The sequence below is a fragment of the Scyliorhinus canicula genome, chromosome 15 (genome assembly GCF_902713615.1).
Source record: "Scyliorhinus canicula chromosome 15, sScyCan1.1, whole genome shotgun sequence".
NCBI lineage: Eukaryota > Metazoa > Chordata > Chondrichthyes > Carcharhiniformes > Scyliorhinidae > Scyliorhinus > Scyliorhinus canicula.
This window is the reverse complement of record NC_052160.1, coordinates 57,314,343-57,331,801: the sequence shown is the minus strand read 5'-3', so window position 1 is coordinate 57,331,801 and position 17,459 is coordinate 57,314,343. Positions and strand designations below refer to the sequence as shown.

Sequence of the window (17,459 nt, the reverse complement as noted above, 5' to 3'; positions counted from 1 at the left end):
AGCCTGGATCAGCAACATGGCAAGGTTTATTAAATTAGAGAGGGTAAAATTTGCCTTAAGAGGATCTGTGCAAGGGTTCTTCAGGCGGTGGCAACCGTTCCTAGACTTTCTAGCGGAGCTTTCGGAGATGGTCAGCAGCAGCAGCAACCCAGGGTTGGAGGGGGGGAGGGGGGGGGGTGTTTACTATTGTACTTATCGCTTATTGTTTAATGGGAGGCATGTAGTCTGGGGGAATGTGTGATATAGCTATAATCTGTTTATGTATGTGTTTTTTGTTGTTTCTCTAATTTTGTAAGGGGGGGTTTGTTTGTTGTTGAAAATATGTGAAAAATTTTGAATAAAAATTATTTTAAAAAAAGGAAAATTGCGGGGATGTAGGACTGCGCCAATATAAAGGCGTCATGCACGCTTCCTGGGTACTGGGTGCACACGTGCATTATTCTCATTCCCTGGTCGCACACCACCTGGACGTTCATTGAATATGTGCCCTTCCTGTTTAGGAAGACGTCCCTATCCCGCGTTGGTGATCACAGGTTTATGTGCACCCCATCCACGACGCCCTGTACCATCGGGATGCCGGCCACTGAGGCGAATTGCGATGCCCTGGCAGCCTGGTGCGCATGGTCCTCCAGGAAATTGATGTATCTTGCCGCAACTTCATAAAGGCCATCGGTGACTGCCCGGATGCACCGGTGCACCGAGGCCTGACAGATACCGCAAAGATCCCCGTTCGGCGACTCGAAGGAGCCGGTCGCGAAGAAATTCAGGGCGACAGTCACCTTCATCCTCACTGGGAGAGCATGTCCTCCCCCAGTTCCACGTGGTTCCAGGTGCGCCATCAGGTGGCATATATGACTTAATCGGAGTCTCCTCCTGCATGCCACCTCCGTTAGGTCCTTAAGGAAACGCGGTCAGTGTACACACGGTGACGCATGGGATGGCTCCGCTGTCTTGCACGACCACCTGCTCTTGCTCATCCCCTGGTGACCGATCAGCATCGGTTTCGTCGCTCTCTTCCTGGGCGACGACGTGGAGGTGATCCGCACCCTCCGCCTCCTCTTGTACTTGTCGGGCGTGATGGCCTGCAGCAGCAGCGGCTGGCATGGGGCCTCTGAAGCACCATCTCTGAGCCAACTTCCTCGGCCGTGACGGATAGCCATCTGCATGGCTGTCGCTGCGGCGGCGAACATCGATGGCTGCTGCAAAAACATCCATCAACTTGAAGGGGGTTTGGGAGGGAGAGGCAACAAAATTTGTTAGGAGGGCACTTTGGCACATAGGCAGCCAGGGCCCTTTCAATGAATGGGTGCCCAGGCAGCCTGGCCACTGTTCATTCAGGCTCCCACCGTGCCACCTGCCCACAGTATCTGTATCCCGCACTGTTCAACCCGTCCCTCCTCATCGCAATGTCAGCAGACACAGCCCTTCACCATGCCCTCAATTTGGAAGGGTGTCTTCGCCACCGTCCTGCCACAGCACGCCAGCTGGGGGACATGGTCCTGCGGGCAACGTGGAGGGCGCACCCCCCCAACCCGGCAGGATGGCGGCATCATTTGCCCCGCCCCCTTGTTCCCCCCTCTCAATCCCCCACCCCCTTCTCCTACCCCATCCCCCCTTCCCTGTACCCCTTTACATAACCCATCCTCCTTAGCCCTGACGTCGCCCATCCCAGACCCCCCTTCCACCCCCCAACCACATCACCCTTCACCACTCCCCCCATCCACGTCCACCCTTCCCCACTCCCCCCTCCTCCCCAACCATGTCCACCCTTCCCCACTCTCACCCCCCATCCATGCCCACTCTTCCCCACTCCCCCCCCCATGCCACCCCAACAACCCCCAGCCTATCCCCCCCCCCCATGGGGGATCGCGGCAAACGCTTCATACAGCACTCCCCCTCCCACCCCCCGCCTGCCATCACCGGCCGTGGATGCTACTTCCTGGTTGCTGGGATGGGCCTGCCTACTCACCTTCCTCATCCGCTTCATCAGCCAGCACAACTGGCTGACGAATTGATAGCGAGGGGCTGGGAGAATCGGCTCGGCGGATACTCCGGCATGCGCGGCGTCGACTCCGATGAAGCCGTTCTCGCCGGTTGGGAGGATGGCGGAACGCCGTCGGACCGGCGTCACGCGAAAAACTGACAAGACCATCGATTCTCCCAGACGGCGCAGCTTGGGACAATCGTCCCCCAGGATTTACAAAATTCTACCCATTTGGGCCATTTCCTGTTTAGGTAGCTCCAAAGAGTTTCTTGCCATTTGACAAGGTTTGCCATTTCAAATTCTCTCTCTTGCTCTCCCTAGGGTTTACTCAGATTTGTGTGGGAATCAACCGGGGTAGGGGTGCAGCTTTCACTAAATTCCCTCCCACAGACTTTATCCAACTCCCTCGACTCTCCTGGTTCTGACTCTGTATAGATTTGCATTTCTCTCTGAAAGCTGGCCAGGTTTGTGGTTAAATGTTAAGATTGAGAGAAGGTTCCATTGGTTCGATATATCTCTGCTGTTTACAATGTATGTGATGGAACCATCAATTCACCAGACACATGTTTCCGATGTGAATCTAGGCTTTAATCGACTTACTTCAGAGCCAGCCTGTTACCTGTCGATGAACTCGTAGTGACCCAGGCTGACTCTGGACACGGGTACTTATACAGTTGCACTAGGGGGAGGAGTTGTCGGCGGAACCAAGGGTGGAGCCCAGTACAAGTTCCTAAGTATTCCCAGCGCTACTCCCCCTAGTGGTAGGACAGCGCTACTGCGCTTACAACAACAGTGTGAATTAACATATATATTAACATATATTACATTCACCACAGTATGTTAAGTAGTTAGCCAGAGAGCAATCTGTGTCCAGAACAGCTTGTAACAAACAGAGAATCTGCCAGCAGACTGGACAAGGGACAGCGGTGCTTTTGAGTTGTAGTCGGCTGTGCAAGAGATGTGATGCCCAAGCTCAGGCTGGTGAAATCCAAATTCATGAGGTATTAAAGACTGCCAGAACTGCTGAGTAAAGCGAGTGAAAGAGGTTAGCAATGGGGATACTCCAGGGAGAGTGAGATTTGGGGGAATCTAAGTGTCAGACTGGAAAATTGAGGGATGCCTAGAGTGAATTGCTGGGAGCTGCGACACTTTGGTTTGGTTCCACAAAACAAAATTAATGTTTGGAATTAAAATTGGAATGGAAATGTTCTGTTTGGAATATTGGTTTAAAGCACGAATGTGTTTTGGTGATAGATAGCGGGGGAGATTTGTTGACCACCCCTCCGCATGTTTATCAACAGCAGAGGAGGCCCAACAGTGGGATCTACCAGTCCCACTGCTATCAATAGGATTTCCCATTGGCAGCACCCCTCGCCGCCGGGAAACCCGTGCGGCGCAGTGGGGTCGGAATTTCCCAGTAATCCCACCCTGCTTGTTTGTTTTGATGTTCGTCACAGTCAGTTCTGTTTTTTAACCGTTCAATTTCGCGTCATGTTTTTTTCAGTTAGCAGCTGGGAACGCAAATTTCTTTTTTTTTAAAAGTTGACCATCTTTTTCAGGATCTTGGGGGCTGAATGTTTACATCTACCATCTAACAGCCAATTCGAGTGACTTTATAAGAGCTGCATTAAAACACATTGCGAATGTACTGGAATTTAAAAACTTCTATGGCCACAAATAGGGGCTGTTTAGCACACTGGGCTAAATCGCTGGCTTTGCAAGCAGACCAAGGCAGGCCAGCAGCACGGTTTGATTCCCGTACCAGCCTCCCCAAACAGGCGCCGGAATGTGGTGACTAGGGGCTTTCCACAGTAACTTCATTGAAGCCTACTCGTGACAATAAGTGATTTTCATTTTCATTTACTGATGCTCTGTCCAGTGTGCTAGTTTCACAGTGTGATAGTCCCTCACTGGAGATCTTTGTGCACAGATATTCTGGAGCTTGCAAGAGAAACCATCACTGTAATAGTTAAACTGAGACGTTACAGAACAAAGATTAACATTCCGTGCATGGCAGCAACACAAAACAAGGCATTGCTTTTGCAAAAAATAAAATCGGTGTTCCCTCATGTGAACTCAGTCTAAACACAATCTTCCCCATAACAAATTAATTCCTTATCCAAACAGGGAAAACAGGAAATCCTGGAAACCAAGGGGCTGTGCAAAGCATAATGTTGGTGATTGGTGCCTCAGAACGGGCAGTGACCACCGAGGACGAATGGTCGCTGGGTTCACTGCGTTGCATTATTAGAGTTCTATCAAAATATACCTGCGACCTTCTGATAATTTATTAAAGAAAGTCTTTCTCTCCCTTAGCTACACCTGTCACCTCACAAAACCTACCCCAAGAACATTCTAAACGGTTAACTTGTCTGAATGTTTGGACTGCCAGCAAAACAAGTGGCCAGATGTAAATTAACTCTAACTCACATTCTGCTCTTGTGCCCCAGTTACACCCAGTGTGGGAAGACAGCGCAAAGAGCAACATTCTGCCTGTGATCAAAAGAGTTTATTGCTGCACAGAAATATTCTCAGGAATTTCTGTGGCTGTTGATGAAACCCAACAATTCCCCCTGCAAATGAATCCTGAGAAAACGGATCTGTGATGACCTTTAACCTTTTCAGTTTGCTTCAGTCCTTATCCAGCTTCGAGCCTGTGCCCAACTATATTCAGTGTGAAAATGGCTGAAAGTTCAAGAGTAAATACATTCTTGGCTCCTATTTAGCATTGCAAAATTGTTTGCAGTTTATTGGATGACCGTTCAGTGGGTCGTCCAGAGTAAAGGCATTTGCACACATGAAGTCCATTCTTCTAACCCATCCCCTGATATTTTGCTATCAGAACCAAAAGCATTCCTTCCAGGAAAGGACATTGATCCTGACAATTTGCCCGACTGTCTGATCAACTGCAGTAAAACCACATGTTCTGCTAAACGGAGCTTAAACAGAGGAAATCAGAGTTTCTATTAAAAGCACCATCCCTAGGAAGTCTATCCAACAGCTGATGTTTCTCCCATGCAAAAGAGTGTCCACTGAGATTGTTGTTCTCTTCAACCAGAAATAAACTCTATTCTTTAGTGAAAGTTCTGGCTGGGTCAGGACATTGGCTGATTAATACGAGTGCATTAGCCAAGTCCTCAGAAAGTCTTTGTTGAGCACAAGAACAGGAACAGCAACGAGGTCACGAAAACAAAGTTACTGCAGATGCTGAGTCAAAAAAGCAGAAAATGATGGAATCGCACAATAATTTCTAATCTGTGGAGACCTCCAGCAGGCTATTTTTTTCAGATGATTGCTTCTTAGAAACTGAAAAATAAGAGATGTCCAGGCTTATTAACGTAATTAGGAAAAGGGAAGGGGAGGAAGTATATATTGAAAATATCAGACAAACCCAGGAGATTACATCCTGAGTGGAATTATATCTGAGCCAGATAATGGTTAGGAACATTAAGCCATTAAAAGTGTCAAAGGGCACGTTTTCACCTCACTCCTGAGCACTTGGATGACATCTGGGTCCCCTCGTCCGAATTTGTTTGAAATACTTGTGTTTCAGTGTTAAAGGTGGGTGTGAACCTGACGGTCAACAGTCTGTTCTTTCCAATGAAGCTGGGATTTTCTTCAGGTTTACAATATTTTGCCTTTTTCTAATGTATTATCGCATTCTATTTGGATTCCAAGATTTCAAAACAAATTCAACAACAGTCTCACTATTTGAAGTCTTTTTTCCCCCAGTGAGCCACAGGACGATTTCATAATGGTGGCACAGTGGTTAGCACTGCTGCCTCACAGCACCAAGGTCCCGGGTTCAATTCCAGCCTTGGGTGACTGTCTGTGTGGAGTTTGCACTTTCTCCCCTTGTCTGCGTGGGTTTCCTCCGGGTACTCCGGTTTCCTACCACAGTCCAAAGATGTGTGTGTTAGATGGGTTGTCCATGCTAAATTATACATCTGTGTATAGGGATGTGCAGGTGAAGTTATGGGGTTACGGGGATAGCAGGGAGTGGGAGTGCTCGAAGGGTCGGTGCAGGCCCGATGGGCTGAATGGCGTTCTTCTGCACTGTAGGGATTCATATGACACTGATTTCCCAAGAACGACCCTAAATGTAATTTCAGTACAATGTAGCCAAAACATGATATTGAACTCAGTGATTTTAAATTCATTCCAAGTTTGTTAGACATACAATGTTGCTCAAAAAGTTGTTAAATAAATATACATAGTTTGAGAAATCCTTCACAGATATATTTTTCCATAGAACACATTTAGGGCGCAACTTCCCAAATGTGAACAGAGACCCATAATGAGCATGTTTATCCGGGTGTTTCCCATCGCTCGGAGCGCCGAGAAAGCCCATGCTATCGAACGGGACTGGGTTCCTATTTGAGTAGATTCAGGGCCTCAGGGGGAACTCCTCAGGCTCTACTTAGTCCCATTTTCTGCACTGAGGAGGTCCGCTCGTCGGAATTCATCAGTACAGAAGGCAAACGGGACGTCATTTGCAAATGGCTTCTTGATCCCTCAACCCGAAACCGCCCCCCCCCCCCCCCCCACCTGCACCCGCGCAGGACACCCCCAGGCCCGATCCCTGTTGTGGGAAAAATGCCACCTTTGCACTGGCAGTGCTATCTGGGTGCTTTAGCATGCTAGGCAGGCATGCAGATGGCACAGCCAGGGTGCCAGAGTGGCAGGCTAGTCACGCCTTGTGTAGATCGTGGGAGCGTACATTAAAATGAGACTAGCTGTCTCGCTCTAATATGAAGATTTGATTAAAAAGTGAACTGCCACTTCCGGTGGTGGCTATGAGGGAGTAGGTCACACATTTGGTGGCTCCTGTTTCGGTCGGACATTTGGACCTTTTCCCCTGACCTTTTTGCGCTTTTGAGCGCGGAACTGGAAAGCAATAGAGCTCAGGCACAGGACTCATACAGAATTGTATGGACCTAAGAAGCGGGAGGGACCGTAAACAGCAGAAGAAGTGGTTGAGTAAGGGCACAGTGGAGGCTGTGAGAGAGACCAGCATGGCTGGTGTTCAGAGCAATGGAGCAGCTGCTACAGACTATACAGGAGGGCTTTTTGGCTTTGAAGTATGACAACTTGGAGCCGCTTCAGAAGTCGATTGATCGGATGGGAAAAGGCTGGATGATCAGGCTGAGAAGCTCCAGCAGTTGGAGAAGTCAGTGGAGGAGCAGGCTGTCTTTCAAACGGTGATGGATGTGGAGATTCGGAGGCTGAAGGACCAGCAAAAAGTGCTTCTGGAAAGGCTGGAGGACCTGAACAACAGATCTCGCCGGCCGAACATGACAATCGTGGGCCTCCTGGAGGGGGCAGAGGGGCTATACGCTGCCGCATATGTGGGGGATATGTTTCAGAAGTTGCTGGGGAACGAGGTGTTCCCACGCCCGTCGGTGGTGGACAGGGCACACAGAGTGCAGGTGATGCAGCCGCGACAAGGGGGTCCCCCATGAGCGATGGTGGTACGCTTTCACAGGTTCCTGGACAAGGAACGGGTGCTGCAATGGGCAAAGAGCACACAGAGCTGTATTTGGGACAATACCACCCTGCGTGCTTACCAAGATTTGAGAGCGGAGGTGGTCAGGAGGAGGGGAGGCTACAGGCAGTTGAAGGAGATACTGCATAAAAACAAGGTGAAATTCGGGCTGCTTTTTCTGGCGTGACTGTGGGTTACGTATAAGGGTCAGCACCACTATTTCGAGGAACCCGAAGAGGCGATGGACTTCGTTAAGAATCAAGGGCTGGCCCTGAGCTGAGGACGTTTGGACTCGTGTTAGAGCTTTTAAGTATATGTGGTGTCTCTCCCGTTTTGGGATGTATCATTATTTTCTTGTTTTTGCGTGCTTTTTCTGAATGTTTCCTGTTTGGGCTCTTTGCTTGGTTGGAGTTTGGCTGTGGGGGAGGGGGGGGGGGGGAATTAATAAAGAAAACAGTTAAAAGGGTTGGGTTAAAATGGATGCTTCAGGGGAACTTTGTGCAATCTTTTTTTTCTGTGTCTGTATGGCTAGGACTGAAGAGTGCCTGTTATTTCTTTTCTCTTTTTTTTCTTGTTTAACTTGAATTGTGCTATTGTGGGGGTTGTTTATGACTTGTATAGAATGTTTGCTTAAGTAGGGCTGATCTGGGGAAGTGGTGTGGAGGGGTCGGGCTGACTGGGAACAATGGGTGGGAGATGGGCTGGCGCCGAGGCTGGGAGCCCCAGGCTAGCTGAGTGCAACTAGTCAACGGGAGCCGAGGTGGGGGGGGGGGTGTCCATATAGTTAGATTAGAGCAGGGGTTAGGTGATAGGATGGTGTTGCTGGGGGGGGGGGAGAATTGTTCTGCTGACGGGGATGGAAACTGGGAATGGTAACAGTGAGGAGGACATGGGTGAAGCCGGCCAGGCGGCGGGCCAGAGGAAGCGCGACACATGGCTGGGGGGCTGGCCAAGGAAAGGGGATGGCTGATCGGCAAAGGGGGGGGGGGGCAAAGTGCCCCCCAACCAGGCTGATCACCTGGAATGTTAGAGGGTTAAACGGGCCAGTGAAGAGTGCGCGTGTGTTTGCGCATCTGCGGGTTCTGAAGGCAGACATAGTCTTGTTGCAGGAGACGCACCTGAAAGTGGCAGACCAGGTTAGGTTAAGGAAGGGCTGGGTCAGTCAGGTCTTTCATTTGGGGCTTGATTCTAAGACGAGGGGGGTTGCAATCCTGATTAATAAAAGGGTACAATTTGAGGCGGAGGGCACAGTCGTGGATGGGGGTGGCAGGTTCGTTATGGTGAGGGGTAAGCTCGAAGGGGTGAGAGTAGTCCTGGTCAGTGTGTATGCCCCTAATTGGGACGATGTGGATTTTATGAGGAGGATGCTAGGGAAGATCCCCGATTTGGACTCACGGAAGTTGATCATGGGCAGGGACTTTAATACAGTCCTGGACCGGTCATGCTCAAGAACGGGCAAGTTGCCAGCGTTGGCAAAGGAACTGAGAGGGTTCATGGAGCAAATGGGGGGAGCAGATCCGTGGAGATTTAGCCGGCTGACGGCGAGGGAGTTCTCGTATTACTCCCATGTCACAAGGTGTATTCCCGAATTGACTACTTTGTTGTGAGTAGGGACCTGCTGGCCGGAATGGTGGGGGCAGAATATTCAGCAAGTGCCATATCGGACCATGCTCCGCACTGGGTAGACCTACAGTTTTGTAAGGACAGCTTTCAGTGCCAACCATGGAGGCTGGAAGTTGGACTACTCGCGGACGAGGCGGTGTGTTAGAGGCTGAGGAAATGCATGCAGAATTACCTGCAGCTGAATGATACTGGAGAAATCTCGGCAGTGGTGCTCTGGGAGGCACTGAAGGCAGTGGTGAGAGGGGAACTGATTTCAATCCGGGCGTACAGGGACAGGACAAAGAGGGCAGAGACGGACCGACTGATTAAGGAAATTCTACGGACGGACAGGAGTTACACGGAATCCCCGAGGCCAGAGTTACTCAGGAAACGACAGAGGCTGCAGGCCGGGTTTCGGGTACAGGCAAAGGCTGTAGAGCAGCTTAGAAAGGTAAAAGGCCCGATTTATGAGCATGGGGAGGAGGCCAGTAGAATGCTTGCGCAGCAACTGAGGAAGAGGGAAACGGTTAGGGAAATATGGAGGGTAGTGGATGGGGAAGGTAATCTAGTGGGTGATCCAGCAGGGCTGAACAAGGTCTTTGGGGACTTTTGTAGGAAGTTGTACACTTCGGAACCACCCGGGGGACCGGGGGGAATGAGGCGATTCCTGGACAGACTGACCTTCCCAAGAGTGGGGAATGGGTTGGTGGACGGACTGGGGGCCCTGGTCAGGATCGAAGAGGTATTTGGGGGGCCTGAAGGTCATGCAGTCGGGTAAACCCCGGGGCCGGATGGGTATCCAGTGGAGTTTTACAAAAATTTGCCAAGATAGTGGGGCCAGTGCTGGTCAGGGTCTTTAACGAGGCAAGAGACAGAGGGAGTTTACCCCTGACAATGTCGCAGGCCACCATCTCGCTTATTCTGAAACAGGATAAGGACCCGGAGGCCTGTGGGTCATACAGGCCGATCTCTTTGATCAACATAGACGCCAAGTTACTGGATCAGAATTGAGGACTGTGATACCGGATATAATTGTGGAGTTCCAAACAGGGTTTAAAAAGGGGAGGCAGCTGGTGGCCAACATAACAAGGCTGCTCAACGTGATTATGATGCCCCTGGAGAGTAGGGAGGTAGAGATAGTGGTAGCCATGGATGCTGAAAAGGTTTTTGACCGGGTTGAGTGGGGTTATCTGTGGGAGGTACTAGGACAGTTCGGGTTGGGGCGGGGTTCATCGACTGGGTTAGGCTATTGTATCAGGCCCCGGAGGCGAGTGTAAGGATGAACAGGACGACATCGGACTACTTTAGACTGCACCATGGGACAAGACAGGGCTGCCCTCTCTCCCCACTGCTGTTTGCGCTGGCCATAGAGCCGCTAGCAATTGCACTGAGAGCTTCTAGGGGCTGGAAAGGGCTGGTCCGGGGGGAGTGGAACATAGAGTCTCGTTATACGCGGATGATCTGCTGTTATATGTATCGGACCCAATGGTGGCGATGGACGGTATTATGGCAACCCTGAAGGAATTTGGCCGGTTATCCGGATACAAACCGAACATGGATAAGAGCGAGTTGTTTGTAATTCAGGCGAGGGGGCAGGAGAGTAGGCTGAAGGGGTTGCCGTTCAGGCTAGCGGGGGAGAGTTGCCGATATTTGGGGATTCAGGTGGCACGGGACTGGGGCAGGATACATAAACTCAACCTGTCCCGATTGGTGGAACGAGTGAGGGAGGAGGCCCGGAGGTGGGATGCGTTCCCGCTGTCATTGGCGGGGAGGGTGCAGACTGTTAAGATGATGATTCTCCCACGGTTCTTGTTTGTTTTTCAGTGTCTCCCCATCTTTATCCCGCGGTCCTTTAAGAGGCTGAATAAAATTATTCTGGAATTTGTTATGGGCAGGGAAGTCCCCGCGGGTGAAGAGGGTGATGCTTGAAAGGAGCAGAGGAGAAGGAGGGCTGGTGTTGCCAAACTTTAGCAACTATTACTGGGCGGCCAACATAGCGATAATAAGGAAATGTATGGTGAGTGCGGGATCGGTTTGGGAGCGGATTGAGGCTGCTTCGTGCAGGGGCACTAGCTTAGCAGCCCTGGTCATGGCGCCTCTGCCGCTTCCGCCGGCACAGTACTCCACCAGCCCTATAGTGGTGGCGGCTCTTCAGATCTGGGGCCAGTGGAGGAGGCATGTAGGGGAGGTCAGAGCATCGGTGTGGACCCCAATCTGCGGCAACCACCGATTTGCCCCGGGGAACATGGACAGGGGGTATCGACTGTGGAGGAGGGCGGGGATTGTGAGGATGGGGGATCTGTTCCTGGAAGGGAGCTTTCTGAGCATGAGGGCGCTGGAGGAGAAGTTTGGGCTGGCGAGAGGGAACGACTTTAGATACTTGCAGGTGAGGGATTTTGTACGCAGACTGGTGCCGTCCTTCCCATGTCTCCCGCCGATGGGGAGGCAGGGCAGGGTAGTTTCTGGGGGAGAGGGTAGAGTTTCAGACGTCTACAAAGAGCTAATGAGAGCTGAGGATACGCAGACCGAGGACCTGAAGCTTAAGTGGGAGGAGGAGCTCGGAGGGGGGAGGGGGGGGGGGGAGGGGGCTGGAGGACGGTATTTGGGCAGAAGCCCTGAGCAGAGTAAACACGACCGCAACACACGCCAGGCTAAGCCTGATCCAGTTTAAGGTTGTGCACTGGGCCCACATGACGGTGGCCCGGATGAGCAGATTCTTCGGGCTGGAGGACAAGTGTGCTAGATGCACCGGAGGGCCGGCTAACCATGTACACATGTTCTGGTCGTGCCCTAAACTCAGGGGGTATTGGCAGTGATTCGCAGATGTCATGTCCCGGGTATTGAAAACTGGGGTGGTAATGAGCCCGGACATGGCAATCTTTGGGGTTTCGGAGGACCCGGGAGTCCAGGAAGAGAGAGAGGCCGACGTTCTGGCCTTTGCTTCCCTGGTAGCCCGGCGACGAATACTGTTAGCATGGAGGGACTCAAAGCCCCCGAGGGCTGAGGTATGGCTATCGGACATGGCGAGCTTTCTTGGCCTAGAGAAAGTCAAGTTCGCCTTGAGAGGTTCGCTACTAGAGTTCGCCCGAAGGTGGCAGCAGGGCCGGCTCAAGGCACCGGCAACTCGGGCAGTCGCCCGGGGCGCCATGTGCTAGGGGGCACCAGAGACTCGGGTCCCGTGCATGCGCAGTTGGGCCGGTGCCAACCAGCGCATGCGCGGTGGCCGCCCTCCCCCGCGGTCCGCCCCCTCGGTCCGCTCCCCCCCCCCCCCCCCCCTCGGTCCCCCCCCCCTCTCGGGTCTGCCCCCCCCCTCGGGTCCGCCCCCCCCTCTCGGGTCCGCCCCCCCCCCTCTCGGGTCCGCCCCGCCCCCCTCTCGGGTCCGCCCCCCCCCTCTTGGGTCCGCCCCCCCCTCTCGGGTCCGCCCCGCCCCCCTCTCGGGTCCGCCCCCCCCTCTCGGGTCCGCCCCCCCCTCTCGGGTCCGCCCCCCCCCCCTCGGGTCCGCCCCCCCCCCCCCCCCCCCCCCCCCCCCCCCAAGGGCGCCGAAGTTCAGCTTGCCCGGGGCGCCAGCAACCCTAGGGCCGGCGCTGGGTGGCAGCCGTTTATTGACTTCTTCGCAGAGGAGTAAGCGTCAGCAGGGGGGGGTGGGGGGGAGTGCGGGAGGGGGCAAGGGTAGAGTAGAGTAGAGTAGGGGGATATTGAGGCAGATCCGTGCGTGAACAGAGCCGTGGTTTGCACAATGTTTAATTTGTAATTTGTGTCTTGACTTTTTTTTGTACTGTACAATGTCACTTTTTCTATATGCCTAAAATACTTCAATAAAATTGTTTGTTAAAAAAAAGTGAACTGCCCACAATGGGTGGGATTCACATCGCGATGCCTTGTGGGATCATATTAGATCTTGCGAGGAGTGACGGGCTGGGTAGATCCCGGAAGAGGGATCGTCGTCATCTCCTGGCCGCATTGTGCCGCCTTTCGGTGTATCGTGGCCGGTTGATTCTGCTCTCAGTATTTCAAATAATAGACAGCCCACAGCTATAGAATCCCTACAGTGCAGAAGGAGGCGGGTCTGCACCGATCCTCTGAAAGAGCACCCTACCTCAGACCACATTCCTGTCCTATCCCCATCACCCCACCTAACTTTGGACATTAAGGGGCAACTTAGAATGGCCAATCCGCCTAATTTGCACATCATTGGACTTGTGGGAGGAAACCGGAGCACCCGGAGGAAACCCACCCAGACACGGGGAGAACGTACAAACCTGCACGGGCAGTCACCCGAGGCCTAAATCAAACTTGGTCCCCTGGTGCTGTGGGGCAGAAGTGCTAACCACTGTGCCACCATGTCGCCCCGATAAAACTATAAATTTTGTTAAACGAATTTATAATCAGATGATTCATTTCAATTTTTATGGTTACATTTTTTTGCCATATTCTACTGATTTGATAGTAATATTCAATTGACAGATGTTTTCCTATTTAATAATCAGTCTCCCAATATCTCTGTACAACACTAATTACTTAATCACCATTCAGACAGTTTTAATAGCAGGAGGTAGACCATGGATTATTATTAATGATCCTTATTGTTTACTCTGATCATATATATTCTTGCTGAATTATGCAAGTTTCCATATATTTCCATTTGATAAGTAGCGTACAGTTTGAGATGTACATAATCCTACACACTCATAGCTCCACATGGACCAGGTGCTTTATTCCCTTGACTCAGTATTAACTCGTGGCACAAATTCAGGATTATGGGTTTTTTAGGCTGCATGATTTCAGTCACATCCAGTTCCAGTGGGATCTGAAACAGAAAGAACAATAGTAATACGAGGCCAACAGGATGGTTTTATTACAGCAAGAGATGATTCTGTTCCGTCCCATTATTACTTCCCCTCAGTATTCACTCAACAAACAAAACAATTAAATGCTCACTGGTGTCTCCTCGCATGGTACCAGGGTCAAGTGTTGCAAGAGTGAAGCCAGTGCCATCTTTATTGAAAGTTGTGCAAATCTCATCCCGATGCAGTTCCGAGGGCCCATGCCAAATGGCAGAAAGATACAAGGATCCCGAGGCTCCCTATTCTCTTTACTGAACCTAGGGATATTAACAAAGACAAAAGGAATGGAATAAATTGTTGCTGAATTAGCTCAGACATAGTTTAAGTTTATCAGAGTGGATGGAGTATGCAACAGTTTAAAACTGTAACTCTGATTTTGTCCCAGCAATTCCTTCACTGACTGAAATTTCTTGAGTTGCTGCTACACAGCCACTGGGTGCCAGTTTTGATGTGAGTCCAGATTGTGGAGTGTTGCCAGACTAATCAGCTGTAGAGAACAGCAGCACAGTCAGGGTTGATTCAAATCTATTCAAGATGGTAATCGGGGTGCTTTACATGTCAGTGAACTCCAAATTTAAAATGAGCTTAAAGAGTGTCTGTCTAAAAATGACAATAAACCCAATTGTTTTTACAAACAGGGCACCAAGGGGTTAGAATAATGAGTCCAAATTGAGCTCTTTACCTTTGGAAATTGTGCTGATTTCCAGATGATTGTGTGAATTTTCAATGAAAATCTCTCAGTGTCTCTGGTTCACAGCATCAATTTTAATCATTGGGTTTAACGAGAAATCGAGCGGGACGGGAAAATTTGTAAAAGAGAATCTAGAAGGTAGGTAGTTGGTCGGTATTCAAATTTCCACTTTGGTGATCTGGGATTTGTTTTAACAAGATCCGAAAATAGATGGGGATGAGGAAGGTCATTTGGTCCATCCCAACCCATCTACTCTGTAAGAGCCTCAAGTATTTCCCATTTAAAATCACAAAGGAGAATGGTAACATAGTGGTCATGTTATTGGATTAGTAACCTATTACATCCAGCTATTGCTCTTGAGACTCTGGGTTGAATTTTCATGGAGTTGGGGAGAATCCATGGAGTTTTGAAAATGATGGCTGGGGTCGGATTCCAGGATTCTGACCCCATGCCCGGGGGTGTCTGATTTTTAGCAGCTTTATTTTAGGCTGAGGCTGGTTCAGGCCTTGAGCCCACACCCGTCACGTCAGATCTAGTGTGATAGGCATGTCCTAGTCCTCTGTGAGTTTCATGGAGTCAAGCCAGATTTGCAAACGATTGTGTCTCACGGCACCTCAGAGGTTTTGGGAACCATAGTCTGGATTATGGAACCTTTTGGAAGAGAGGTACAAAAGATCTTACTCATACCAAACCATGCCCCACAGCCAGTCATATGCTCCACGCTGAGCAATGCCCCTCCACCCACCCCCATGGCCCCTCATACCCTGTATGCAAAGCACTGCCACTTCCGTACTCGCTCACCTATTATACACTCCTTATAGAATCAATTAACCTTTGTGTGGTAATTGGATTTGTTTAAAATACTAAAAAACTGTGAACTATTCATAAAAGTTTATTTTACGAGGCCAATTAAAAAAGGATTGGACATCCTAACCCTTTAAATTATCAGTAGCGGAAGTTTCAAGCACTTGAAACCTCTTTGTCTTGTGCAAATAAACACTGGAAAATTGACAGAAGAGATCAGACAAGACAGCCATCAATCCATCAATATTTTCCATGGGGCTCCCCTGTTTCAAACGTCTAATGGATCTCTGGGTTCTCAGCCAAGTTTGCAAGTAACCTATACTTTCCGCAGTCATCATTTTGAATCACAGCAGCATTCTAAACGCTGCAGACTGCCTGGCAGGCACTGGAGCAAGTCACGCAGGGCTCAGTACTGGGTCTTTCCTGTGTGTGCTGCATAGCAATAACCCAGACTTAAATGGAAGGAACATGATTAAGAAGATTGCAGATGATAGGAAAGTTGGTCATGTGGTTGATAGTGAGGATGAAAGCTTTAGGCTTCAGGAAAATATCAATGGATTGGTCAGATGGACAGAAAGGTGACAAAGGAAGACAATCTGGAGAAAGGTGGGGTGCGACTTAGCGGGCTGAAGTTAAAGTCCACGGAGCGGCACGTTTAGTGGGGTGTTTCTTGGTGGCTCCAATGCCAAGAAACATTCCACTGTCCAACAGTACTTTGCCTTTTGTTTTGCCTCAGGGAGTTTATCCCCGCGCAGGCCGCACTTAAGAGGGATTTCTTGCTGCAGAGCTGAAGCTTCCTTCCCCTCACTTTCGGGCCCTCGGCCCCCCCCCCCCCCCCCCGCCCCCCTTTATTGACTGCCTTCACTCCCACCCCCACCCCCAAACTTGGGAGCCCCCCCCCTCCCCCCTCTACTTGCAAGGAGTCCCCCCCAACCCATGGCATTGCCTATCTGGCACCTGGGTTCATGGCAGTGCCCCACGAACCCTGGCAGTGCCATCCAGGCACTGCCTGCCACTGCCAGGGTGCCCAGGTGGCACTGCCAGGGTACCAGGCTAGCAGTGCCAAGATTCTCAGGGGTGTACCAGGGTGCCATCCTGCCCTGTCGCCGATCACCCTGCAGTCTCCAATGGCCTGGATGTTGCTAGGAATGGAGAATTCTAGCTACGAGGAAATATTGCCTAAACTGGGGTTACTTTTGTCAGAACTGAGAATGCTCAAGAGAGATTTATTTGAAGTGCAAAATTTATGGCGGACTGAAATAGAGTGGATAGCAGATTCCAATAGCAGAGAGGAGAATAGCCAAGTAGCATAGATATAGGGTGCGATCTAACAGGAGAAGCACTAAGTGTGCTAGCAAGCGAGAATTGCCGGATGTATCTAACAATGTCGATTCCCTATCAGCAACAGCCTTCAGCAGCCAGAGGCCGCCACGGTCTGAGGGAGTTGAAGTGACCTTCACCATATTACAGCGGATTGGGGGTATTCGGTGGGATGGATAGGCAGCTGTTGAAGTCGCCCCTGTTAAGGGTATACACAATCCGGGGGGGTGCGGGGGGCATGTTGGACCCGCGCGCGCTGAGCCCCTCACCCCACAGCACAGAGGTGACCCCCACCGGAGGCGGCAAACCCCCACCCCCCCCAGGCCCATCCCTCCCAGGGACAACAGCTCTAACGCCCCCTGGGCTGATTGCCCAGTTTCAGCTCCTCCAATTCCCTCAGCAGCCATTGCGCTAGCTTCACATTTTTAAATAGATGTGCTAAAGGGCTCACTGAGAGCCGGTCAGTTCACAGGAGGCCATTAGTTAGGGGGACTATCCCTTTAACCATGTGGAGATTGGCCTTAATTGGTGATTATTGGTTTGTCACCACATCGCAGTGGGATCCGGATGTCTCCAACGGGAGCGGGATAGTTAGATTGGAAGCCGATCGGCGCTCAACTCAGATCCCGATTTCAGCTTCTCCCGCGATTAACCTGCTCGCATGGATTCGCGCCCATTAGAGTGCACCCATAAAGTAATTGGTAGAGGAATGAAGGGGAAGTTGAGGAG

The 17,459-nt window shown here is 50.9% G+C and overlaps 1 protein-coding gene across 1 annotated transcript in view; it reads right to left on the bottom strand.

The window, feature by feature from the left end:
- Positions 1 to 2,670: 2,670 nt before the first annotated feature.
- LOC119978636 (cytochrome P450 3A8-like) overlaps positions 2,671 to 17,459 on the bottom strand; it is a 96,115-nt gene continuing 81,326 nt past the window's right edge. The window contains exons 13-15 of the mRNA XM_038820421.1: positions 14,010 to 14,172; positions 13,758 to 13,878; positions 2,671 to 5,290 (exon numbers count right to left, since the gene is read on the bottom strand). Coding sequence (XP_038676349.1) covers positions 5,235 to 5,290; positions 13,758 to 13,878; positions 14,010 to 14,172 — 340 coding nt within the window. The 3' untranslated portion in view covers positions 2,671 to 5,234. The remainder of the gene's footprint in view (positions 5,291 to 13,757; positions 13,879 to 14,009; positions 14,173 to 17,459) is intronic.